At 49.7% G+C, this 27,735-nt stretch overlaps 2 protein-coding genes across 15 annotated transcripts; one reads left to right on the top strand and one right to left on the bottom strand.

Moving 5' to 3' along the window:
* The first annotated feature begins 163 nt into the window (after positions 1-163).
* Positions 164-18,781, top strand: Hsh2d (hematopoietic SH2 domain containing). 13 transcript variants are annotated; one of them, XR_015639257.1, is made up of 6 exons: positions 164-214; positions 4,072-4,218; positions 8,117-8,206; positions 9,051-9,216; positions 9,682-10,743; positions 11,231-12,820. XR_015639257.1 is itself a non-coding variant. In XM_087587253.1 (6 exons), exons 2-6 carry the CDS (start codon positions 4,094-4,096, stop codon positions 17,537-17,539), a joined length of 525 nt encoding a protein of 174 aa, XP_087443379.1. In that variant the 5' UTR covers positions 164-214; positions 4,072-4,093; the 3' UTR covers positions 17,540-18,781.
* Positions 16,367-26,170, bottom strand: Cib3 (calcium and integrin binding family member 3). Of its 2 annotated transcripts, NM_001191081.2 has the most exon segments (6): positions 16,367-16,461; positions 17,638-17,833; positions 19,270-19,417; positions 23,057-23,168; positions 25,831-25,865; positions 26,050-26,170. In NM_001191081.2, coding segments are annotated over 6 exon segments (564 nt in total). In that variant the 5' UTR covers positions 26,101-26,170; the 3' UTR covers positions 16,367-16,439.
* Positions 26,171-27,735: the final 1,565 nt, after the last annotated feature.

Genomic DNA, 27,735 nt, shown 5'->3' with positions numbered 1-27,735 from the left:
GGGTGACAGCTGTCTCAGGGGTTGGCAGAAACTGCTCCAGCTACAGACAGAAGCCTTGAGAGTTATTCTGGTCCCGCCCTGTTCACCTGCTGGAGGAAACAGGAACTGTCTGAAGCTGCCCGCCCTCCCCTTCTGACGAGTGGACCCTGAACCGAAACTTAACACTCCAGTGGCAGCTCAAGAACCCTTCGGAACACAGCTCAGCCTGTCCAAGGTATGCATCCTACATTCCTGCACCCCGCATCCAGAATCCTGGCATCCCTACATTCCAACATGCCCCAGCTGCAGAACCGCTGGGCTCCAGCACTGGGTGGGGTGGTGCTGGGAGATGAGAGAAGGGTTTACCAGAGAAGGGAAGGAACCATTGCAAGCTACGTCATGGCTATCCACACGTGTCATTCCAGAGCTCTGGAGGCCGAGGCAGGCTGTATTACAAATTTGAGGCTAGCTTCAGCTACATAGTGAGTCCTGATTCGTAGAAACCTAGTGCCTCAAGAAAACCACGAGGGGAAAGCAGAGAAAGATAACGCCTCTCGCCCCATGAGGTCCTACTGGAGCTGCCAGAGGGAGGAATTGAACTGAGAAGCTCAGGGAGACGGAAGGGAATATAGCCAGGGTTTTGTTTGAGCAGGGAAGGCAGTGAGACTGACTGGAAGAAGGGACATTTATATTGAGTCTTGAAAGACTTGTAGGAGTGTTCTGAGAGAGACAGAGAATACATTTTGAGACCTTTCAGTGCTAGCTTGTGACTGGGTTCAGCTGTACTTTACCGAGACAGATGTATCTGCTTCATAATGCTGATACATTCTGGAGGATGCATTGGTAGGCGACAGCCTGGACAGGATTGCCTGTTGCCCTCCTAGAGGCCTAGACTCCAATCTGCATGAACACTGTCAGAACTGGAGCACTGTGGCAAGTGTCTGTCTGTCTGTCTCTGCCTGTGAAACAAGGTAAATAATGAAATAAAAAAGGAAAGTAAACTGGGTGGGGTGGAGTGGTATACTCCAGAGGCAGAGGCAAGGGGATCTCTGAGTTCAAGGCCAGCCTGGTCTATAGAGCAAGTTCCAGGATGGCCAGAGTTCTACAAAAAAAAAAAAAAAAAAAAAAGGAAGAAGAAAGGAAGGAAGGAAGAAAAGAAAGAAAGGAGAGAGAGGGAGAGAGAGAGAGAGAGAGAGAGAGAGAATAGAAAGTTGAGGGCCCCCCAAAAAAAAATTAAAAGGGGTTGGGGATTTAGCTCAGTGGTAGAGCACTTGCCTAGCAAGCGCAAGGCCCTGGGTTCGGTCCCCAGCTCCAAAAAAAAAGAAAGTTGAGGGCTAGCAAGACGGCAGAGGAGGATCTTTTTTTTTTTAATTTATTTATTATCTGTAAGTACACTGTAACTGTCTTCAGACACACCAGAAGAGGGCATCAGATCTCATCATAGATGGCTGCTGGGAATTGAACTCAGGACCTCTGAAAGAGCAGCTGGTGCTCTTAACCACTGAGCCATCATCTCTCCAGCCCCTTGGCAAAGGCTCTTAAGAACCTGAATTCAGATTCCCAGAACCCATGCAAAAGCCTGGTGGGCAGGATGGTTGGTCAACTGTCATTACAGAGTGTGGGAGGTGGAGAGAGGTGGAAGGAGATGCAGGGTGGTGGAGGGAGGTGCAGGGAGGTGCAGGGAGGTGGAGGGTGGTGGAGGGAGGTGCAGGGAGGTGGAGGGAGGTAGAGGGAGGTGGAGGGTGGTGGAGGGAGGTGGAGGGAGGTGCAGGGAGGTGCAGGGAGGTGGAGGGAGGTGGAGGGAGGTGGAGGGAGGTGGAGAGAGGTGGAGGAAGCCCCTCCTAGGGAAGTTGTCTAGACAGACTCAACAAGGCTGCCAGCTCTGGTTCATTCAAAGACTCTGCTTCCATCCATATGGCGGAGAATGAGTGAGGAAGACACCGGTGTCAGCTGCAGGCCGACACACACAGCTGCACACACATATGTGAGTGAAAAAGACACCTATGTCAGCTTCAGGCCTACACATAACAAACGCACACACATGTGTCTATACACATGGTCACCCCCCATACACACTAAACAATGTTAAATATTAGAATGAGGCCAGAGCGTCAGCAGCTAAGAGTGCACACTGCTCTTGCAGAGTTGCTGAGCTCCTGCATAAGCGCAGGGCCCCTGTGAATCCATCTCTGGTGATCGGTGCCCTCTTCTGGCCTCCAGTGGTTCCTACACACACATGACTATTACTCGAACACATATTCTAATACAGAGAGGCACACACATACATGTAATAAAAATTAAAATCTTTTAAAACAATAAGGGGCTGGGGATTTAGCTCAGTGGTAGAGCGCTTACCTAGGAAGCGCAAGGCCCTGGGTTCGGTCCCCAGCTCCGAAAAAAAAAAAAAAAAGAACCAAAAAAAAAAAAAACAATAAGCAATTAAATAAATAAAAAAGGGGGTAATAGGAGAAATTCAGCTTTTTTTTTTTTTTTTTTTTTTTTTTTGTGGAGACTGGCCTAGAAACTTCTGACCCTTCTGTCTCCACCCGTAAGTACTAAGATGGCAGGAGTGCGCTACCACACATTACTCTGTCCCAGTCATCCCCTTAATGACTCTTGATGACAGTTAATGACAGAGGTTAAGGCTTCTGTCAGAGAGGTTACGTTTATGACCTCATCACACAGCAACTGTGTAGGGTAGAATTTGAACCCAGACCATCTGCCTCTAATTCCAGACTCTTTGATACCTGCCACCCCAGGCCTTATCCTGGGGAGATCCTGGCCTGGAAAAGACAGAACTAGACAAAGATTGTTCACGCCTGTGGAACCCCTGCTGAGAGAGAGGGACCGGGGAAGGCTAGGGGACAGAGAGAGTGTGAGCTTGGTTATCAAATGTTCATTAATGGAGTCAATAAATGGCTCTCCTCTGAGGGCCACACCCCGAGGGCATGTGTTTGTTCTCTGTGAACAGTCACCCTTTGTCAACAGACCCCTCCCTGTGGGATCATCAATGTGTCAAAGGCTTTCTCCAAAGTCCAGGGCCTGGAGGTAGGGGCTGCAAAGCTCAGGTCTAAGGATGACTGAAGTGTGAGTGAGGAGGCATAGGGAAGATCTTTTAGCTGGTTTTCCTTCCATTTAAAACTTAATGCTATTTTGCATTTCAAGACCATGTCACTTCTCCCGTTCTGTGTCACCAGCCCTCAAAGCCCAGCAGTACCAACATGTGTATGAATTGACAGGGCACAAAAGCAGCTGTCATCTACGGAAGCAGAGGCAGGACTGGGCCACCAGCCTTGGATACATAGTGAGGCTACCCTGTCTCAAACCAAACCAAATGCCCACTCAGTCAGAAAAATACTTCCCATGTGAGCTTGAGGGTCTGAGCTCAAGTTTGCCTTTGAGTAAGTATGGAGACAACAGAGCAAGACAAACACCCGCCCAGCATGGGGTGAGGGTCTGGGAGACAAGAGGACCCTGGAATTACATGAGCAGCTGCAGGTTCAGTAACAAACCCTGTCTGGGAAGAAACGTCTTAGCCATTAAGAGCACTCGCTGCTCTTTCTTGAGAATCCCAGTTCAGTTCCCAGCTCATAGCCATCTGTAACTATAGCTCCAGGGGATCCAGCATCTTCTGGCATCTGAAGGCACCAACACACACACACACACACACACACACACACACACACACACACACACACACACACAGGACAAATGGATATATATATATATATATATTGCATACATACATACATACATACATACATAGATGGATAGATAGATACATACATGGATGGGTGGGTAGATAGGTAAGTAGGTAGATAGATAAGTAGATAGATAGATAGATAGATAGATAGATAGATAGACCCCCCCAAAAAAAAAAAACCATGGTACAGAGTAATAGAGGAAGGCACTTGATCCCTCCTTCACACTCTTGCCCCAATGGCAGTGCCTGCTACACAATCGTCACCAGGAAGCAAGTCTGTGTCCACAGGAATTGCCCTTGCTCTGACCACCTGAAAGGCTCCCAGCAGGAGGCACTATGGTCTGTAATAGTAGAGTGAAGAGATACCCACCTCTCCCTCCCCCCCCCAGGTGACCACCTTCCCTGGATGCCATGGCAGAGGCTGGGAGGCTCCCTCCACCACTACCCCCTCGGCTGGACTGGTTTGTGCACACCCAGGCGGACCTGCTGGCCCAATCCGGGATCCCTGAGTGGTTCCATGGCACCATTTCCCGAGAGTAAGACATAGTACAACCCCCATCCTACCCACATCCTGCTTCTTAGTCCTTCACCCTAACCACAGTGAACATTTGAGTAACCAATCAGGCAGCAGACCCCCTGTTCACAACGATCTCAGTAGCTCCAGGCTATTGGAAGCTGAGGACCAGGAAGAGATAGACACGGAATGAGATTACACAGCAGGTGCATAGCACTGCTGGGCTCTGGACTCAGTACATCAGACCACAGCCCCTGCTTTTCCGTCTGGGATACTGTGCTACACCGACGAGGGTCTCAGACCTGGGACAGGCAGGCAGAGGCTGTGGGAGGAGGTCTAAGCAGGAAGCCACCAAGGAAGACTTGGTGTTATTTTCTTCATTCAGAGGCTCTGGCTAGGGCGCAATTGATAAAGTGCTTGTAGTTTAGTTAATACAGTGCTTGTAACTCAAGAGTGCTTGCCTGGCCTACACAAAGCTCCAAGCTCCCAAGCTCTGTTTCTACTCCCCATAAACCAGCCATACTGCCGTCCCGGCACTCAGAAGGTGGAGGGCAAAGGATGAGGAGTTCAAATTCATCATCCTCAGCTACACAGTGAGTGTGAGGCCAACCCAAGCTATATGAGGCTCTTCCCCCCAAAAACGAAAGAAAGGCAATCTGCAAGTGCGGGCTTCCAAGCTCCAGGCTCTCAATCCTGGAAACCAGGGCAGGGTCATATGTTCCCAAGTTCTTGGCTTATAAAAGGGACTGAAGATAAGGGTTCACGTGGATTTGCAAAAGCTGCAAAATGATCTAGTTATGAGCCAAGAAAAAGTGGTTAGAGAGGCTCAAGATTGACAGGAGAGGCCAGCAAGATGGCTCGGGGTAAAGGTGCCTGTGTAAGGGTCCATGATTCCATGAAGGATGATACCCCGGGCTCACACGGTATGTACATGTAAAGAGTGTTTTATTCTGCAGAAGTCCAACATGCTGGTGTCTCCCATTACCAAGATAGAGAGACCCAAAGTGAACTCACAAGGCCCAGTTTAAAGCACATTGAAATTCAGGGATAAATACGCTTTATCTTACTCTATCTCTAGGTATTCCAGAGCCATTATGGAGGTTTGAAGCCTGGAGTCTTTTTCTATTAGTAATTGTCTTGCCTGGGCTTGCCTAGACTTGCCCAGTTCTTAGGCCTAGTCCCCTTAACTGCCATTTTGAAGCCTCCCATGGAATCACCCTGTCTCATCCCTCTCACATGTAGCCAAACTTGACAACAACAAGGCAAAAGGAGAAAACCACCTCTGTGGGCTGTCTCTGACTTCTGAATGTATCAGCACATCTGCCTGTGCACACAGGATAAATAAGTTAAATGTGATAAAAATTAAGAGACTGGCAATAAGTCACGTGAGTCAGAGTGTTTAAGAATTCTTTTCATTTCCTTGTTTTGTTTTGTTTTTGTTTTGTGTGGTGGTTTGCATATGCTTGGCCCAGGGGGTGGCAGTATTAGGAGGTGTGGCCTTGTTGAAGGAAGTGTGTCACTGTGGGGGTGGGCTCTGAGACCTTCTTCCTAGCTTCCTGGAAGACAGTCTTCTCTTGTTTGCCTTCAAAACAACATATGGCACTCTCAGCTCCTCCAGTGCCATGGCAGCCTGGACGCTGCCATGCTCCCCATTGTGAGGTTCGAGTTGGACTTCTACCAGGACCCCTTGAATGAGACTCACGGAGGCGGTGGTCGATGCAAAAACAAGACTTTTATTATTCCAGCATGTTGGGGCCGTCCTGCTTCAAGAGGGAGACAACCCTGAGCAGACTCTAACAGGGAGTTATATACCTTTGATAAGGGCAGATTTCAAACAATAAAGGCAGAATTCAAACAACATTAACTGGGTAGGGTACTATTGGTGGAGCAAAGCGACCTGCAAACTGACTTGTGGTCAGTGGACCGTTCGGGACTTTCCAAAGGAAGTCAGTTGGGTGACGGGTCAAGTGGTTTGTCTGATAGTCGGCTTGTAGTTGTTCCAGGAACTAAGCTGGCTCTACTCTTCCTGGAAGGGAAGGGTCTTAGTGCTAGGAGGGTTGTGGTGAGATTTTCCCATTGACCTTAGATTGACCCCAACTCTGGCTTTCACCACCACGTTGATAATGGACTGAGCCTCTGAAAGTGTAAGCCAGCCCCAATTAATGTTGCCCTTTATAAGAGTTGCCTTGCTCATGGTGTCTCTTCATGATAGTGGAAACCCTAACTATGACAGAACTTGGCACAGGGGACTGGGATATTACTATGTTAGGCCTGACTATGTTTTTCTTTGAAGGAATGTGGATTTGGGGACTTTGGAATTAGAAAGCAGTGGAATGCTTTAAGTAGGATGTAATGGGCCATCCTAGAAGAAATATAGAAGATATTGGTGCCTGACTGGAGAAATTTCAGAGGAGAGGAATTTTAGTATGCTTCCTAGAGATGATTCTTACAATGTTTTGGTGAAGAATGTGGCTGCTTTTTGCCCTTTTCTAGGGAGTCTGCCTGAAACTAAGGTGAAGAGATTCAGATGTGTTGTATTAGGAAAGGAGGCCTCAAAAGGCCTAGTTTAGACTTTATCCTGTGGTTCAGTCTCATGAAGAGTGTTTTGATCAAGCCTAGCGAGCTCTTAAAGGGAAAATACAAAATGTGTAGTTGAAAGACTAAAGGGAACCAGGAAGTGGAATGGAGCTGAATTCCATATTCAAGGAGATAAACAGATTGAGAAGAGGTGACCTCAGGACAAGATCCCGCCCAGCCAATGTTAGGCATTATTACCCCATTATCGTTCTCATTTGAACTTTTAATCAATCCAGAAATGGAGGGCATACTTGTGGCCCTTATCTTGAGGATGGAAGACACAGGCTTTCAATCCAGACCTAAAGAACAGTGGCCATGAAATACTTTGGCCCAGGTGTGATGGTACACACCTTTAATCCCAGGAGACAAAGGCAAGCAGATCTCTACGTTCAAGACCAGCCTGGGACAGAGCAAGTTCTAGGTGAAGAAAAACTGAAGTCCAGGCGTCGTGGTGGACATTTCGTTTTGGGGGAATTGTTTGTGTGGTTTTTGTTCGTTTGTTTTGTTTTAGACACAGGGTCTCTCTGTGTATCCTTGGCTATCTTTGAACGTACTCTATCAGGCTGGCCTTGGACTCAGAGACCCACCTACCTCTGAAGTGCTGGGACCAAAGGTGTGCACTCCAAGAGGAGGAATTTAGTTGCTAGGGGGCTCCTGTGAGTGGTTCTGTTTTGATTCACATGCCTGGATTACGTAGATCTGTACTATAATGCCCCTGACGCTAGTCATACGCATGCCCAGTTATGCACAGGTAGGAAGTGAGGGATTCGCCATCCTCTTGAGGGACACCCACCATCTGCCTGACCATTTACCCAAGACCAATTGAAGCTGGGTCAGACTTTTTCTTGGTTTGTAACAAGATATTTACAACATTTTTAGTATTTTTGTATTTCTTTAGTATGTGTATGCAGTCTGGAAGATAACTTGTGAAAATCCGTTCTCTCCTCCTACATGTGAGTGCCAGGGTCTGAATTCAGGCAGACAGGCTTGGCTCCAAGACCTTTACCCTCTGAGCCACTTGGCCAGCCCTTCATTTCTTTGTCTTAGATACGCTGGGAATACATTGAAATGGGAACTAAATTTGACTGTTTTGGGGAGGAAACTTAGCCCATTCTTAAAAGAGAGATGTGCCCATGGGAGTCCATGGTTGCAGTGTGCATGGCTCAGAGGGAAGAGGGTGCACATGAACACAGAGCACGAAGGTGAGAGAGCCAGGCTGCCAATCGCACTACTATCAGAGGGCTGTGTGCGTAGCCAGAGCCAAATGGAACCCTGGGTTACTAAGACATCGCCTATGCTTGCTTCCCTCCATATCCAGCCAGTCTTCCTCTGTGTCTCTCTAGGGCTGCTGAGAACCTGTTGGAGTCCCAACCCCCGGGGACCTTTCTTATCCGAGTCAGCCACAGCCATGTGGGCTACACCCTTTCCTACAAGTAAGGCCATGGGGAGGCTAAACTGAGGCTTCTGGGAGAGGGCTCCCATGCCTGAGAGGGTCTGCCCACATCTGCAGACCTGGCTGGAACACTGGGGTGGACCTGAGACTTTGCCTGAGGAAGGGGGCAGACAGAGATCTGAGGGTGGTCCCTGCCTCCTTCACCCGTCACCTGCAAGTTAGTCTGGATCCAGGAAGCCGGGGCTGCAAAATCTCGGACCCCAAACCTTGATTTTGGCATCTTAGAACATTCAAGGTGAAGCCTTCCTCCCTCCTTTTTTTTCTTCCTTCCTCCCTCCATTTCTCCCTCCTTCCTTCCTCCTTCTTTCCTCCTTCCTCCCTTCCTTCCTTTCTTTCCTCTCTTTCCATCTGCCTGTTTGTGAGAGGGTCTCAAAGCCAGGCTGATCTTGAACTTGCTATGTAGTGTGCAGGTGCACACCTGTTCACCCAGCACAATGAAAGCTGAGGCAGAAGGACCTGGAATTCAAGGTTATCCGTGGCTACATAGCAGGTTTAAGTCTAGCCTAGACTACATGAGATTGTGTCTTCAAAATGAAAGGATTACCATCATTTTGCTCCTAATGTTTTAATTGAGACAGAGTCTCTCTGTGTACCTCAGGCTGGCCTCCAAGCCTCCACACTTTTCTTGCCCTCAGTCTTCCCAGCGCTGGGATGACAGGCAGACACCGTCACAGTTAGCATATATCTGCTTATTTCATCCACCCAAGAACTTCAGCGATGGACCTTAGAAATCCTGTGTGGTGACTGGGGAAACTGAGGCACAGTGGCTGCACTGAGAGGCTGGTGCACAGGACAGCATCCTAACCCCAGCAGTATCTCCACAGAGCCGAAACCTGCTGCCGTCACTTCATGGTGAAGCTTTCAGAAGATGGGACTTTCGTCTTCGCTGGGGACCACGTGACCCACGCCTCTCTGGACGCCCTGGTCACCTTCCACCAACAAAACCCTATTCGGCCATACGGGGAGCTGCTGACCCGGGCCTGCGGGCAGGTGAGAGCAAGAGGACCCCAGCCAGTGGCAAGGGAGTGCCAGAGGTCTAGGCCCGGGCCACTCCCAACTGCCCACTGACCTTCTGGCCCTGCAGGTCCCCTGCTTTGCACTCCTAAGGATAGGAATGGCTTTCCTCCGTGGCTGGTGGGCGTAGCCTACCGATGTGAGCTGGACTCTTTCAGCTTCTGACTGATTTGGCCTAAACCTGCCATGGGAGGGGCTCTTTTCTCTGATGGCTACTGAGTGTGGCCTAAAATCTGCTGTAGATGAAGTTATTTCTATGGTCTGAGAATTGTAGGCGGGGCACTTTCTTCTGCGACCTGTGGGCGTGGCCTAGATGTTGTGGGCGTGGCCTGAGTTCAGAGCTCTGTTTAGGAGCCCCCCACACACACACCAGAGTGCTCTCCACAGTCCTCTGAATGCTGCTGGGTCTGAGCTCCATGACTCTTCCACATTTTCCAGAAGGATCCAGCAAGTGTGGACTACGAAGATCTCTTCCTATACTGGAATGCGCTGGTTCAGGATAATGGAAGGCAACTTCTGAGAATGGAAGTTCAAAGGCCTTCTTCCGGCTCACCTGAAGAGGTATGCCCTGAACACCTCTAACTTGGCCTGGGGCCAGGCAGAAACAGATGCTGCTAGAGCAGGCCCTTTCTAGAAAGAGTTCTCTTCTGTTGCTAGGTAATTTTTTTTTTTTTTAATTCCAGTGATTTCCAGACTCTTAAGATAAGACTCCATGTTTCAGTCTCCTGGTGTGTGTAGCTCAGGGGTGGGGTCCTTGTCAGGAATATCCTAAGGCTCCAGGTTCTATCCCAGCCCCTCCGGAAGCACCCACTAGGTCTGCAACTTCAGCTCCTCAGCCTGTAGCTGCCTCTTCTGTTTGGATCATCAGCCAACCTGAGAACTTTTTGTGCTCTTCCATTCTGGGTCCTTCCTCCTCAGGGTCCCTCACCAGGGCCTTTGCACTAGCCTGGCTTCTTCTTTTAGACGCCCTTGTTCAGGGGTCTCCCTCCCTAGTCCCTGGATCTAGGGTCTCCATTGTCCTATGTCCCCTTCCCCCTACCCCCTACTCCCCCATCACCCCGTAGCAAAGAACAACTTCCGAATTGAGAGGCTCTTGTTTATTCTGGGTGTATACATCTCCTTTCTGTCTTTCCCATGCAACTTTGCAGTCCGGGTGGCTTTTTCTGCACTGCTGTCTTCACCCCTCCAAGACATGGTTTTGTTTGTTTCTGTTGAGACACGGTCTCACTATGTAACCCTGTCTGGCCTGAACTCCCTATGCACTCCAGGCTGGCTTCAAACCTGCCTCAGCCTCCCAGATGTTGGGATTAAAGGACCAGGTTCTTGAAGGAGCTTGACAATGAACTGTCAGTCTAGATGAGTAAATCAGCAGGCGACCTATGTGCCGTGGCTCCCTGAGGCTAGCAGGGCCTTTAGATGCCCCTGAGATTGAAGTAGTTGCTGTACTTCCTGTGTGGCGAGACGTTCTGACAGCAGTGAGGATGGAGCAAGCTGGTGTTCTGGGTATGTGTTTGGACACAAGATTCATCCTGGAGAAGGTTTCAGGGAGCTGGGATGTAAGGATGAGAAACCACACCAGACAGAGATTCAGGAAGAGCATTCTGGGAATGAGGGGGGCATGTGCAAAGGTCCTGGGGTTCTGTGTGTCTGCAGTGCAGAGTGGCAGAAGGCAGTAAGTATCTGGACCATTGTGGGTAAAGGCCTCAGGGGGTACTCAGTGACCCTACCCTAACCCCAAATGAGAAGAGTGGGGAGATGCTGATAATAGACACCTTCCCCACAAGCATGTTGGGTAATTCCACTGAGCCACACCTGCAGCCCAACTGTGTCTCTTGAGAAAACATCCCAGCCTTGGGACAGGTGGGAGAGCCATGCATAGAGATGGGAGATGGGGCAACGGTGGTGCTTAGAAGGTACGGAGATCAGGTTCTGAGGCAGCGTGGGGCTTTGCTAGACAGCTGGGCCTCAGGCCTCCCTGTCTCTGTTCCAGGCTTCTGAAGGGAAGCCATCCACAACAACTAAAGGAGAATCCGCATTGGCTTCCTGCTCCACAAAAGTCCTTTTCGAGGAGTCTGGACAGAAACTGTGGAAGAACCTGAGGTCCCTACCTCAGACCAGCCGGAAGGTGAAACAGCGGCTCACTTCAAACCTGTCGGCCATGAACCTGCTGGGGAATGCCAGGCGCGTGGCACAGCAACATCATAGCCCTGTGACTCGAGCGTTCAGCTGGGACAGTGCAAGCCACTCCGAGGACCCCTGTGCAGTCACTACCTCTCTCCAAAACCCCACACAGCCCGAGGCCCTGAGAGACAGAGAAGCCACCTTCAGGGACTCCAAGCGTGCCAGCTGGAGGGAGGCACTCTCAGGGGTCAAAGCCTGGCATGGAAAGGTGATAAGGGGCCTGTCAGCCCCGGAGCCTGCCAACTCGCCAGAAGCCCAGGGCTGGTTGCCTGAGGAATATCTCCCACCACCACCTTTTGCCCCTGGGTACTGACAGGACCTTCTGAGTCTTGGGTATTCATCTCCTTACAGCCAGAGAACTGTACTGAAGAGGTTAGGGGGCTGAACCCTGCAGGCACCAGCTGAGGGAGCCTAAATAATGGAATTACTGCTACCACTTTAGGGACCCGGTGAGGTGGCCCAGTGCATAGGAAGGTAAAAGAACTTTCAGCCACGCCCAACACCTGAGTTCTATCCCCAGGACTCCCACGGGGAGAGCTGTGGACCAACTTCTGGAGGACGTCCTCAGACTTCTACATACGTGTGTTAGCACACACTCGTAAGCCGATGTAACTTTAAAAGATGGCAGCAGAGACGTGGCAGGTTCAACAGGTGCCAGGCCTGTGCCGTGTGTCATCTCTCAGTATCGTTGGGATGCATGTCTCATGTTCAGCCACATTCAAATACAAATGTTTTTCCAGGGGTTGGGGATTTAGCTCAGTGGTAGAGCGCTTGCCTAGCAAATGCAAGGTTCTGTCCTCAGCTCCAGGGATGACATTTTTTTTTTTCTGAAAGCTTTATGTCTTCTGAGGGTTGGGGAGATAACTCAGTGAGTAAAGGGCTGAGAGGACCTGAGTTCAATCCCCCCAAGCCCACAAAGATGCTGCAGTAGCGTGTGTGTGTGTGTCCTCAGAGCAGCTACAAGGAGACGGGAGGTGGCTGCTGCCTTACAGAGACCTTGCTTCCACAAGGTGGAGGACAGACATGCGGGCAATCCAACATGTTCCCGCCCACACTCACACACTAGGACACGCAGAGGAGGAGGGGGAGAGAGAGGGGATGCAAAGCAATTGCATCTGTGGCCAGGGGTGTGGGGGCAGCATTTGGGCAGCAAAGACAAGAGGTGTCAGGAGCCCAAAGCCAGCCTCGGCTTACCTGGAGTTTGAGATTAGCCTGGGCTACATGAAAGCTTGACTGAGAGAAGAAAAACTGTGAGACAGGCATAGTGGTACACACCAGTAATCCCAGCACTCCAGAGGCAGAGGCGGGAAGAGCTCTGTGAGTTTGAGGCCAGCTTGGTCTCCGTAGTGAGTTTCAGGGCTACACAGGGAGACCTCATCTAAATAAAAAGTGAAATGCATCTGTACTGAGCATGTAAAGTTCCTCTCTTGTCTCCCTAAATGGTCCAGTGTGTAAGACATCAGCATTGCATCACTAGTCCAAGTTATGTAGACATTTAAGGCCTATGGAAGGCTCTGCGAGGGTCCTGTGCAAATCTGCAGTTTGGATTCCTTGATGGGGAAGGCTAGCACCAATCCCTGATGCCACTGGGGACAACTGGACATGGCCTTTTCATGGTGCTGAGCAAATCTGTCACATACGGTGATCATCATTTTAAAGAAGAGGCTGAGGTTCGGGTGGTGAGGTGGCTTAGCCAAGGCTACAAATGTATGGAGGTGTCTGCCTGCACTGGGGGAGTCTTAGGCCTTCTCAATTTCTGTGTGCTCTGTTTAACACCAGAGTCAAGGTACCTCGGCCCACTGGACACCCACCAGCTGGGCCTGTAACTGCTGGTCAGATGTCCCTCCCTCCCAAGAAGTTAAAGAGTTGGGCCAGAAGCCTAGCACACAGTAGGGCATCAATACCAGCCTTGAAGAATACAGGCCCATGTCTAAGGCCCTCTAAGAAGCCACTTTGGGGGGTTGGGGATTTAGCTCAGTGGTAGAGCGCTTGCCTAGCAAGCGAAAGGCCCTGGGTTCGGTCCCCAGCTCTGAAAAAAAAAAGAAAAGGAAAAAAAAAAAAAAAAAAAAAAAAAAGAAGCCACTTTGGGCTAGGGAGATGGTTCCTTGTAAAGTGCTTGTTGTGCACAGCATGAAGACCCGTTCCATCCCCAGAACCATTACGGTTGAAGTTTGGAATTCAGTTGAAGTTTGGAATTCAGTGCCGGAGGGGCAGAGACAGGAGGATGTCTGAAGCTCACTGGCCTGCTAGCCTGCCCAAGACCAGCCTCGGAGAGGGGTTCAGAGAGAAGGGGTGTCTGGGAGCGGTGAAAAGAATGACTGGAGGGGTTGGGGATTTAGCTCAGTGGTAGAGCGCTTGAAGGCCCTGGGTTCGGTCCTCAGCTCCGAAGGGGAAAAAAAAAGAGTGACTGGAAGTCAAACCGTGGGTGTATTCAAGCTGACAGCCTGTGCTCTGCTTGTTCAGCTTTTGCAGTCTGCTTCTCTCTATGTCTTGTTTTCTCTCTGGAGATCTCTCTGTCTACTCTGCTTGCTGTCCTAAGAGATCTCTCTGTCCATGTCCTGCTTGTGTGTGTGTGTGTGTGTGTGTGTGTGTGTGTGTGTGTGTGAGAGAGAGAGAGAGAGAGAGAGAGTGTGTGTGTGTGTGTGTGTGTTTTCGCAAGTGCATGTGTGCTCACACATCTGTCTGTCTCCGTCTCTGACCTCCAAGCAGTTCTCTCTTTTTATCCTAAAATATTCTCTGGATAGGCCATCTCCTGTAGAACACAGGTCCAGTCTTTTATTCTACATATCAATCTAGTCATTTACTCCAATTCTTAAGAGACAGCAAGCATACATTTTTTTTCTTAACGTTGCAAAAGAATTCAGATATCTGACTGCCTTTATTACCATAAACAATAAGCAAGTTGAGTGGGACCCTGCCCTGCGATTACCATTTCTACCACACCTGCACCTAACCTCCATATATCCTAGGCTGGCCTTGAACTCAGGAATCTGCTTGCCTTTGTAACCTTCTGACAAGCTAGCTTATAGTTCAGCTGCCTCTGTTTCTTTAGATCTGTGAAGCCCCTCATATAATTCACATTGCATCCATATATTTTGCATAGTTGAGAAAATGTATACATACACACACACTCACACTCACACACACTCACACAGTCACACACATACACACACACACACACACACACACACACACACACACACACACACACGAACTCATGTATTTGGAATTCTTTTCCATAAGACTAAGGGCTGTCCTGAAGGTCCCAAAGGTGTTTACCATTTCACTGAGACACAGACACACCTTCAGCTTCTGAACCCATGCTGTCTAATTATCATGGAGTCATTAATGTTAAGGGAAAGGACATTCCTCAGAGGACTGTGAAAATGTGTAATCATTACATAAACAAGCCTTACACCAGCAGCAGCCATCGACACTGTGGAGGTGTCACACCGGGGACCTGTCCCAGGGGTAGGAACCATGTCACTCTGTCCCAACCAGGGCCATACCAGGCTCGGCACTAGCCTACTTAGTGGATTCCAGACCTATGTCAAAAATTATCTGAACCAGATGGTAGTGTTACATGCCTTTGATCCCAGCACCTGGAAGGCAGAGGTGGCTCTCTGTGAGTTCAAGGCCAGACCGGTCTATAGACGGAGTTCCGGGACAGCCAGAGCTACACAGAGAAATGCTGTGGGGAGGAGAGTTTTGAGCTGGAAAGATGACTCAGGTAAAGGCACTTGCTGCTATGTCTGAGAACGAGTTTGAGCCCCAGCATCCATAATGGAAGGAGAGAGCGGACGCATATAAGCTGTCCTCTGACCTTCCCATGTGCTGTGGCAGGCATGTAACTCCTCCCCATCAATGACATAATAGAAAACTGTGGGACCAACTTCATGTTGATAGCCTCTGACATCCTCCTGCATGAGAGCACACAGGCACACATGCATATTCCCCCTAAACACAAAGGCACCTGCACAGGGTATGGATCGGCAGTAGGAATCCTCTGCAGAGATTAAGGCACTGTGTGATCTTTGATGTGCATAGGCCTCTCTGGGCCCATTTCGTGGTGAAGACAAGCAGTCCCTTCTCAGAGGAACACACAAAAGAGAGCCAGGGAAGCCCTGGGGTTTCTGTTCATCATCATCATCAATTGAGAGACAAGGTCTCATTATGTATCCCTGGTTAGACCACAATATCCTCTGCCTCTTGAGTGACAAAATTAAATGTGTGCTCCCCACCAGGCTGGGCCTGTTTTTATTAATTTTTGTTTTGCTTGGGATAGGGCCTCTCTAGATAGCCCTGGCTCTCTTGAAGTTCACCATGTAGACCAGGCTAGCCTCAAACTCACTGTGATCTGCCTGCCTCTGTCCCCTGAGTCCTGGATTAAAGCTGTGAGCCACCATTCCCCAGCCAAACCTATTTTCATTTTTAAGTGTTTTATGTGTGTTGGTGCAATTGCTCATGGAAACCAGAAGAGGGCGTCAGGTCTGCTGGAATGGGGTTCAGGCAGTTGAAAGTCACCACCATATGACTACCAGAAGCCAACCCAAGGTCTTCTCCAAGAGCAGCAGGTGCAGGCCCAAGACCTGGGGCCTTTAGTCACTGGGTGAGTGGTCTGGGAAGATTCAGGGTGCCTGGGCTGTGTGATGGGACAACTGCTTCAGCAGGTGGGTGCCCTAACCAAAGACCCTGAAACAACCCTGGGCTCCTGGAATTCACAAGACATGGATGTGTGAGTGAAAAATGAGGCAATCCTATGCTCAGGCCTCTAGAAAGGAGCTGTGGTGTGGCCTTGGACTTCCTCCATAGGTGAACCGTGAGGTTCCTGCTCCTCTAGAGCTCTAGGTCGAAAAGTCGTCAGTTTGTTGTATGAATCCAAGATGGCAACCCACAGTGGGTGCAGCCACACCAAGGCCACACAGCAAAAGGCAGAGATCCCAAGGCAGTTTCAATTCCTGTTTATTCAGAGAGCGGAGTCGACATGGGTGAGGGCCAGGTCTTGTCCTCTGAGCGTGTCAGATGCGGATGTGGAAGGTGCTGTGTGCAGAAAGTAGAGGTGTCACTGACAGCTAACAGATAACACCCCAACAGGTCCCCAATATCCCCTTTCTATACTCAGGGAAGTAGGGACCCACAGGCATGTGAATGCCCCCCCCCAGAAATCACAGGGACTCACAAGCATATGAACCCCCAGAAATCACAGATGGCAGTTTTCCTCCCCCATGGGACTTATTGGGGGCAGGTGTGAGGCCAGAGGTCAACTTTGGGGTCATTCTGCATGTGGCCCCCACAGCATGTTCTTTAAAACATTTACCTATTTGTGCACGTGTGTGTGTGTGTGTGTGTGTGTGTGTGTGTGTGTGTGTGTGTATGCAGCAGAGTGTGCCGGGTCCCCTGGAGCTGGAGTTGTGGACAGTTGTGAGCCATCATGAGCATGGGGGTGCCTGGAACAGAACCACCAGGGCAGCCAGGGCTCTGGAGCCCCTCCTCCAGAAAACAAGACCTATGCTTGCTTTGGTTGTTTTGGTGTTTTGAAGATCCTGGTCCACTCGGTAGCCCATGCAGCCCTAGAATTCACAGTAATCCTCCTCCCTCAGACTCCTGGATGTCTCAACTACAGGTTTGTGTGCCGGCGTGCCCACTTCTCCATGGGGACTGTGAGCACCGACCTGGATAATATTACATCCCAACTCCTTTCCAGACTCGGTTGTAGGACTAAAACCTGGTCGTTGGCTGCCTTAGAGCCTCATTTTATTCGTCTGATAAACGGAGTGGCTAGGCAAGTGATGGCTCAAGCCTTTAATCCCAGCACCTCAGAGGCAGAGGCAGGTGGATCTCTGTGACTTCAGGACCAGCCTGCTCTACATAGAGAGCTCTAGGACAGCCAGGGGAATTCAGGAAATGTAAGCAAAACCAAATCAAACAAACAGAAGGATGTAGCCCAGGTCATAGTCTTCCGACTGTGTTACCTATGAAACCAGCCCAGCCCTGTGACTGAGCCTCTGACCCTCTCCCAGGCTGCTGAGGACAGCTGTGTGGACCATTCACAGCAAAACTCTGTGGTAGTTGATGGAAATACTGTTTCTGTCCACAGGAGATGCTCACAGCTTTCTAGCTTCAGGCAGAGTGGGCTGAAGCCAGAGAAGCTGGGGCTGTTCCCTGAGGCCTCCGAGGACACAACAGAAGTTCCCGTCCCTGGGTTTGAACCTTCACCTGAGGAAGTCTGGGGCTCGCAGGATCATATTTTGGAAGTCCTCGAGGGACAGCCGCCCGTCATGGTCACTGTCTGCTTCATCCAGCACCTTCTCACAGACCAGGGTCACTTCCTCCACACTCAGCTCCCCACGGGTCAGCCTGGTCACTGTCTGCTCCAGGTCCCATGTGCAGATGTAGTTGTCATTGTTGAAGTCTGTGAGGCCAACAGTAGGGCTGGGGATACCGGGCAGCCGGAGGACATGCCTGTCCCCCATGCTTGGAACTGTACATGGGTACCCAGAACTCAATGCAGCAGGTATTGAGCGCCTACTGATTACCCCACAGCTTTGCACCCTGGGCACTGAGAGCCATTGAGCCAGTGTGACAACTGTTTGTTTTACTTAAGCAACACTTATGGCATACCAGGCACCGTGATGACTGAAGCATTTATGGAGTGCCTACTGCATGCTAGGCATTGCGATAGCTTTTTCATTCATTCAATTTAGAGAGTACTTACTGTGTGTCAGCCAGACACGATGAGTTTATTTCACATTTTTACTTGTCAAACATTTATTGAGTGCCTTCTGTTTACCAGTCTTTGGGATAATGTATTTATCTATCCATCATTCACAACTGATTGAGCATGCACAGTGTGTCAGGCATATAACTGTTCCTCACGTATCCATACATTCAGTAAATGTTTACTGGATACCCACTGTGTGGCATATGTGCTCATATTTTTGTCATTCATTCACTAAACAAGTATTTATTAAGCACATACTATGTGCCAGGCATTGTAATAGCTGCTTCTTATTCATTCAATGGCTCGTCAAGTATTTATTGTACGCCAGACCCTGTGGTGTGATTTTTCACTAACTCCCCCTTCACGTGCTGAGATAAGAAACAATATAAAAGGCTGTTTTCACATTACAGAGCTGCCTGGATGCTCCTGCTGACCTCCACAGCAGATGTGGCTGAGGTCATGAACAGGAGCACAAGTGACTCAGTCAACAGATGTCACCTGTGGGAGCTGTGCACTGTTGGGGCCTGGAAGAGTTGTATTGGTTCATTTACTGAGCACCTACTGTGTGTTGGGTACCATGGCATCATTCTTCATTGACTCACCTATGAGTATTAAGTGCCGACTATGGGCCAGACTCTGAGAAAAGTGCTGTTATTCCATATGCCCTCATTCAGAAAATACTGAACACCTATGTGTGCTCTGAACAGAGACAGATGGGGCCTCCGGGGTGGAACCCCACCTACAATCTCTCGGTGAGGGGCTGGGGGCGTGGCTCCGGAGTGAAACCCCACCTAAAATCTCTCGGTGAGAGGAGCTGGGGGCGTGGCTCCAGGGTGGAATCCCGCCTAGAATCGGTGAGGGGGCTGGGGGCGTGGCTCCGGGGTGGAACCCCGCCCAGAATCCCCTAGTGAGGCTGTAGATTCTAAGCAGAGGGCACAGAAGAAGCAAATGTCCTGAGGCTGGACGCATTTGATGAATTCACGGAAGGATGAGTCTGATATGGGTGGAAGAGTGTGCAAGGAGATCTGGAATAGGGTGGAGGCCAAGGCTGTGTAGGCATTGGAGTCCCTGGGGAGACAAGTACTCTATGGTTTCCATTGGTTCCCACCCCAGGGCCCTGCACGCACCATAAATCTTAAAAGCATAGTAGGCCTTCAGGTCCCGTGGAGCCATCTCACTCATCACTGAGAACATATCCAAGAAGTTCTCTAAGGTCATGTGACCATCCCCATCTTGAGAGAAAACCTGCGCAATCCTTTGGCGGAAAGGGTTATCCTGGGGACAGGAAGGCAGGTGTCTGCTCTGCGGGGCTCCTCCATAGCCCACAGATGTCACCCATGCCCCACCCCAGAACCCGGAGGCCTGGGACAGGAAGTCAGGCAACCGTACTCCTCACATCTGTACACCCTATTTCCAGTTCTACAAGATGCTGTGACTCAAGGAAGCCAATTAGAAGCTGACATTCATCTAGCAGAAGTAACAGACCTGGGAGGGGCATGTTACTCAAGCTAACCAATCGGATACTTTCTGAGCCCATAGATGGCCTGTGTAAGTCTTCTGATGAGTCTACTTGACTTTTCTTTTTTTTTTTTTAAGATTTATTTATTTATGTACAAGTACACTGTAGCTGTCTTCAGACGCACCAGAAGAGGGCATCAGATCCCATTACAGATGGTTGTGAGCCACCATATGGTTGCTGGGAATTGAACTCAGGACCTCTGGAAGAGCAGTCAGTGCTCTTAACCACTGAGCCATCTCTCCAGCCCCTACTTAACTTTTCTAATTTGTGTGTGTGTGTGTGTGTGTGTGTGTGTGTGTGTGTGTGTGTGTGTGTGTTTCCAGGATTGGAAACAGGGCTACACACATGCTGAGCAAATATTCTATCCCTCAACTATATCCTCAGTGTGTGCACACACTCCCTCTCTTTAATTTGTTTTTAGATGATTTCTTTTCTTATTATTTGATCACTACATTCACATATATTGTCCTTTTAAAATAAATTTAGGGCCTGGAGAGATGGCTCAGTGGGCAGGAGCACTGGCTGCTCTTCCAGAGGTCCTAGATTCAGTTTTTAGCACCCACATGGCCTCTCACAAGCATCCATAACTTAGGCATCCAACACCTTCTTCTGGCCTCTGCAGACACCGGGCATGAATGTGATGCACAGATATACACACAGACAAAGCATCCACACACATATAATAACATATGTTTAACGAATAAAAAACAATAAGCTAGGCTGTGGTGGTACACAGCTTTCATCCCAGCACTCAGGAAGCAAAGTATCTCACTGAGGCCAGCCTGGTCTATAGAGCCAGTTCTAGGACAGCTGGGTCTACACAGAGAAACTCTGTCCCGAAAAACAAAACAAAAAAGACCTGAAGCACACAAATCAAAGTAGTCTCAGGAAGTCCCTGAAACTGATAAGATTCACTATACTATCCCTGTCTTTCCCAAGAGCATATATACTCTAAGGACTACTAAAAGATGCTCTCAGACAAGCTGGGCTGCTTAAAAGAGGCTCCAACCTGAAGAGGTTTAGATCAACTGAGTCTTTTGGAAAGAATACTCTAACCCACTGAGCTGTCTGCAGGCTGTACAGTGAGCTCCCGTCCCCAGCTTTACGAGCTGTCACCCATGCTGGGGTGGGCTTTGGTAATGCACTTGTCTTGGATTCATTCTGCTCCTGTAAGGAACCTGTGGTAGTCTGAATAAGAATGGGCCTGATAGGCTCATATATTTGAATTCTTAGTCATTAGGGAGAATCACTACTTGAAAAGGATTAAAGGTGTGGCCTTGTTGGAGGAAGTGTGTCATGGGGTTTGGGGGAACTTTGAGGTTTGAATAGCCAGGCAGGCCTTGGGTCTTTTTCCTCCTGCAGATCCAGATGTAGAACTCTCAGCTACTTTCCCAGCACTGTGTCTGCCTGTAGGCTGCCATGCTCCCTGCCATGATGAAAACCAACTAACCCTCTGAAACTGTAGGTCAGCCCCAGTCAAATGCTTTTTTTTTTTTTTTTTTTCGGAGCTGGGGACCGAACCCAGGGCCTTGCGCTTCCTAGGTAAGCGCTCTACCACTGAGCTAAATCCCCAGCCCCTCAAATGCTTTCTTTTATAGGAGTTTCTGTAGTCATGGTGCCACCTCATAGCACAGTGACCAACACAGAACCTCATTCGTTCAGCAAGGTGGGCTCTGGTACTATCTGTCCTTTGGTCTGTAATCTGGGGTTAGTGCGTGTTTATTCGTGTTTCTCCAAGATAGGTGTCTCTTCTGAGTGACATCACAAAAGGTGTCAGGTACCCTGGAACTGGAGTTGCGGCAGCTCCCCCCAACATACATATTCCCCTCCCACACACATCCCCCCCATACACACATATTGCCTTCTTTGCTGTTTCCAGTGCACACACACACACACACACACACACACACACACACACACATCCCATACATTCACACGCATCTTCCTCCACATACACATACCACCACCACCATCACCATCCCACACACACACATCCCCAAACACACACCCACATTCCTTACACATATTCCCCCACACACACCTACATTTCCTACAAACATTCACATACACACACACACCCCACACACACATCCCACACACACATTCACACCCCCCAAACATCCCCACATTCCCCACATACATTCATACACACACATCCCTACACACATCCCCCTGACACATACACACCCCTACACACACCCCCACACAAACATCACACCCACACATATACCCACACACACACACATTTCACATGCACGTGCATCTCCCACACATTCCCCCATTCCCCACAAACATTCACACCCATCCCTCTGACACACACACATACACATCCATATTCCCCACACACATTCACACCCCTCCCTACACACATACCTCACACACATATACACATACACACATTCCCCACACACATTCACATACACATTCACACCCACCCACCCATACCCACATTTCCCATACACAACATCCTCCCCTCCCTCCACATTCTGACACATAAACACACATTCCCCTATTTCCTCCACACATGTTTCTCCTATGATGAACATAATAAAGACATGCCTTCTAGACATGTAAACTAGATAAGTCAGATCTCACTACCCCCAGGGCTGCTCCTGATAACCTGAACCCAGTGACACCACACACTGGAGAAAAGCAGACATGGTGGTCCTAGAACCCCATGATGCCCACTGCACAGCGGCCAATAAGCAGAGACCGAGAACAATGTTCTGCTCTCCACATCTGGAGAGAAACCACCTTGGTCTGCCCCGTGGCTGGAGAATCTCCTCCAGGATCCTGGCCCTCAAATCAGAGACTTGTGTTGGATGCTGGACCTGACAATCAGCTAAGACACATCGTCACACGGGTGAGCTGCTTGGGGAGCCAGGCTTAGGATTGTAGTTAGGAACTTAGACGTGATCCTCAGCAGAGTAAAATACAACTTTTGAGTGTGTGAGTTCAAGACACAGTCTCTCTGTGTAGCCCTGACTGTCCTGGAATTTGCTCTGTAAACCAGGCTGGCCTTGAACTCAGATCTGCCTGCCCCTGCCTCCCAAGTGCTGTGTCTTTCTGATTTGCACAGCCCAGACTAGCTTCAAACCTACAGACACTTGCTTGCCTCTGACAGAGGTCTAAGTCCAACCAGGCCCCAGCCCATGACTTCCCTTTAACCTTGTCCTTCCTGGGTTGGGGATTTAGCTCAGTGGTAGAGCACTTGCCTAGCAAGTTCAAGGCCCTGGGTTCGGTCCCCAGCTCCGGGAAAAAAAAAAAAAAACAACTTGTCCTTCCTGTATGTGTCTCTCAGAGCTCCAGTTTTCTTTTCTGTAAAATGGGGATATAGGAATGCAATGGAGACATCTTCAGTCTGTCTTCACTCTTTCCCCACAGCCCGGGATTACCTTTAGCTCCGGCATACTCCCGATCAGCTCGTAGGGCACCTTCACCTCGGGGCTGGTGGTATAGTCAAGAGGTACCAACTGAGGGGCCAAGTCCTGGTACCGATAGAACAGCCTGGTGTGGGAAGAGAGAAACCAGGAAAGGCTGGGACCCAAGAGGCAGAAGGGATTTGACCCTCTTCTTGAGCACTGACTGGACTCACTCCACAAAGACGGATGCTGGGTCCCCAGAAGCCTCAGGCATGAATCTGAATCTTGAGTGCACAGAGCCCTGTCACCCTCCCCATAGACAAGGCCAAGGTAGAGCGAGGAAGGAGAAACAAGGTAAAAAGAAAGAACTTCCGGGAGGAAGGAGCATTGTTGTTGGGTTTAGAAGTAGGAGTAGGAGTTCACCAGGAAAATGGAGCTAGAAGAAGGAGGTGCCAATGGCTGATTATTCCACAGTCAGCGTTTGAGGGACCTAGGCTATAACCTATATACTCCACCATCACCTCGCAGGATCCTGCTTCTACTGCTCCTCCACCCCAGCCACCGCTTCCTTTGCTGTCTACGCTAGGCAGGCTTCCTCCGATGAAGCAGGGGACAGACAAGCAACTAATGTTCACACTCCTGATGCTTCTGCTCCCCGAGTGTGGAAGTGACGGGCTCGTGCTGCTTCTGGATTTTTTTTTAAAAAGGGAACATAGGAAACACTGACCACCACACATATAACCTTTCCGTACACATTCCTCACCTGCCTCAAAGAGACCACCTTTGATACCTCTGATGTCCAAAAGCTGCTAGGAACCATCTCAGAGGAGCAAGGATATCCATGGGTTTTCTCATGACTACATACTTGAGAATGGCTGGTAAGGCTCAGTCCTAAATCCCCGGGGTCCTGTGGGAGAATGTCGTGTTTACCTTTCCTTTAAAAGTATTTTTACAGTTACGTATTTATTTGTGTGAATGCTACAGCTCAGGTGTTGAGGTCAGAGGACAACTTGTGGAAGTGGATTCTCTTCTACTATATGGGTCCTGGGGTTTGAACCCTGATCCTCAGGCTTGGCAGCAAGCACTTTTGTTTGCTGAGCCATATTGTGGACCCATAGAGTTGGTGTCTTTTTGTGGCATCCAGTGAGCTCCTCTCTCCTCCCAGCCTTGGTCATTCTGTTTAACAATCTGGAAACCTGGGCAGTCAGAACACCACTTATCAGGACTCTGCCCATCTGCCCTGGGAACCGATGTCTTCCTTGCCCAAGCCTCAGTTTCCCCACCAGTAATCTGATCATGACGGCCAAAGTGACCTGCCAGCTGTCCTCACAGACAATGGGCTGATGGGTTAGAGGTGTACCCATCAATAATGGATGCCCTGTACCCACACAAGAGGGGCTCGGCCTGATGCCCCACAGCTGAACCGCAGCCGGCTTAGGTTTCACGGATAATGGATCAACAGACAGAGGATGACATGGGAGGTTCATCAGTGTCCATCCTGCTGGGCTCAAGCCAAGAACCTGCAGTCAGTCGCCCAGGAGCTGCCACCACCCAGCACAATCTCCTTTGTGCCCCTCACAGCTCAGAGCTGGATCTCAGCTCTGCCCTGCACTCCCAACCTCAAAGCGCCAATGCGCCTCTCCAAGGCACCTTCCATGGCTCCCTGACACCCTTGGGTAAAGGACAAGCTCCTCGATACAAAAACTCAGCTGGTGCGTGGCTCAGGCAGGGTGTGACTTCTTAGCCAGGCATTTCTGCCTCAGCCCATGGACCTCCAGGCAACATCGTCATCGAAGCTTTAAACTGGATGGTGCTACATCTCAGCTCTCTTCATATTGCAAAGACGCTGAGCATGGTGCTACAGGCTTGCGATCCCAGCACTTGGGAGGCAGAGGCAGGTGGATCTCTGTGAGTTTGAAGACAGCCTGGGGGGCTGGGGATTTAGCTCAGTGGTAGAGCGCTTACCTAGGAAGCGCAAGGCCCTGGGTTCGGTCCCCAGCTCTGAAAAAAAGAACCAAAAAAAAAAAAAAAAAATTGAAGACAGCCTGGTTTACAGAGGGAGTTCCAGGACAGCCAGGGCTACACAGAGGAAACCCTATCTCTCAGGGAAAGGAAGGAAGGAAGGAAGGAAGGAAGGAAGGAAGGAAGGAAGGAAAGAAGGGAGGGAGGGAAGGAAGGAAGGAAGGAAGGAAGGGAGGGAGGGAAGGAAGGAAGGAAGGAAGGAAGGAAGAACGAGAAAAGGGAAACCAAGAGGATCCAAGACAGCAAATGACTCAAACGCCTAATCTGGTAAAGACACACCGCCTTGCCTGATGACCTGGGTTTGACCCCTCAGACCCACGTGGTAGAAAGAGACTGAAAGCTGAGTTCAGTCCCAGAACCCACTTAAAGGGGGCAGAAAAAAAAATCAACTCTACAAATTCTCTTCTGACTGCTCCACGTGTACCAGGGCACATTTGCACACTCACAAATCATGGCCCCCACAATCATATTTCTTTTTTTTTTTTTTTGATTCTTTTTTTCGGAGCTGGGGACCGAACCCAGGGCCTTGCACTTCCTAGGCAAGCGCTCTACCACTGAGCTAAATCCCCAACCCCTCACAATCATATTTCTTAATTGCAGCCAGCTACAGTGACACACACCTGTGATCGATCCCAGCACCCAAGAGGCAGAGGTAATTTTGAGGCTAGCCTAGGCCTTTCTCAAACAAACAAGACAGAAAGAACAATAACCAGAAGATTGCACAAAGGCCCAGCACTGACTAGAAAGTTGTTTTGGGGTGTCATTTCCCTTCATCCCCCACTCACCTCATGATCTCCTTCCTCGTGAAGAAAGTACAGTCCTGTGGGGAGAGAAACCGGCTTGACCCAGATCTGCCTCCGGCCCGTCTCCCCATGTACCCCTCTAGGCAGTCCAAACCCACACAGATAGCCTGATGTCACAAATAGGGCTCTGAGGAGACTCTGAGCTGCCCGTATCCCAGGCCAAGCTGTGCCCGCCTGGCAGGATCCACCACACACGCCCACCTGGTATTCCTCCAGCTGCTCGTGACTAAACACAGTCTGCTTGTTGCCCATGCTGCACACCGCAGCCTTGAATCCACCGGAACTGAAATTACAGGTGGCTCCTCAGGGGCATTTGTGCACACAGTGTCTGTGCAATGACCCCTGGCTGTCACCCGCCCACCCATCCAGTCAGTTGCCCCAAGCTTAGTGAAGCTCAAGTTACAGCCTGGCTCTCTGGGCAACCTTTTGACTGTGTCCACAGGTGTGGAAGAGGGCTGTGAGAGGTCACAGAGAAGCCATTCTGTCTGGGACGCCTTCAAGAGAAGGCCATGCCCACACCCAAGCTCAAACCCTAGCTTTCCCCCTGGCTAGCTGTGTAGCCTTGGGTAATTGTCCGACCTCTATGAACCTCGCAGAAAGAATGGAAATTACATTACCATCTATAGGATCAGTCAGGGTGACAGACATGTTGGATGTGTATTACTGTGGCTGAGGCAGGAGAGTCATGCGTTCAAGATCAGCTTGAAGCTGCATAGTGAGACATAGTGTGTGTGTGTGTGTGTGTGTGTGTGTGTGTGTGTGTGTGTGTGTTTGTGTGTGTGTTTGTGAACGAGAGAGAAGGAGTAGGAGGAGGCTTCAAGAACAAAGGGAAACAGACTCAGAAGACTGCTCAGCCAATAAAGAACTTTCTGGGGCTGGGGATTTAGCTCAGTGGTAGAGCACTTGCCTAGGAAGCGCAAGGCCCTGGGTTCGGTCCCCAGCTCCGAAAAAAAGAACCAAAAAAAATAAAATAAAATAAAGAACTTTCTATGTAACTGTAGTGTTGAGGGATGTTGGGGTTCATGAAAGCAAGAAACTCTCTGGAGCTCACAGGCAGCCACCCTGGCCAGTCAGTCTCGAAAAGAAAAGATGACAAGTGACAGAGAAAGATTCCAGGTCACACACATGCACTTGACAAATTGACTGTTGGACACAACCCACTTGTAGGCCCAGGAACGCAGGGATGAGTGAAGCTAGGTAGCATGAAGTGAGTATTACAGTCCTTGTATTCAGTATTGAGCTAGACAAAGAGCGAGATCCCTCGTCTAAAGATGGGGAAGTGTGCTTTGCTGCTTGTTGACTTTGTACAAGTCAGAGTCATATGAGGAGAGGGCATCATGGCCGGCAGTGCTGCCGTGGGCTTTTGACCTGTTTCACAGGCATGAGTCCTGTCGATCAGAAAGTGGTTGGCAGCCCTTAGCGGCTGTGCAACAGCTCAGGGAGACTGCTGCTGCCTCCTCCCCAACACTGACAAGCCTGGAATGGTGAGGGCTGGCCAGCAAGGAAGGGGCTCTGAACCAGTTCCTGATTTCTCTGTTCAACAGGCAGAGGGTCTCTTCAGCAATAGGGTCAGATGTTCTAGTCGAGAACTAGGGGTAACAAGCCGTTTCTCGGAGGCTGTTTGGCTGTATTTTGTACTGAATCGGTGAGCGTGCTAAAAGGTTAAATAGGTCATTTTTCTTTCCTTCCTTTTAGCTTAACAAAGTAAACCAGGCTTCCCAGTGGGGTTCACACACACAGCTCATTTTAGGTGCTCACCCCTACCCTTTGCTGTCCTCCATTCCTTCCCTAGCTGACTGGAGAGGAAAGCTATCAGAAGCCATTTTTGTCATGCTAGGGCAAGGATGAGAAGTCAGATGTTACCCCTGTAGTTGTGAGCACTTCTTT

Source organism: Rattus norvegicus, chromosome 16, assembly GCF_021556685.1.
Source record: "Rattus norvegicus strain SHRSP/BbbUtx chromosome 16, alternate assembly SHRSP_T2T, whole genome shotgun sequence".
Lineage (NCBI taxonomy): Eukaryota > Metazoa > Chordata > Mammalia > Rodentia > Muridae > Rattus > Rattus norvegicus.
The sequence above is the reverse complement of the archived record's forward strand: the minus strand, read 5'-3'. Positions and strand labels throughout refer to the sequence as shown.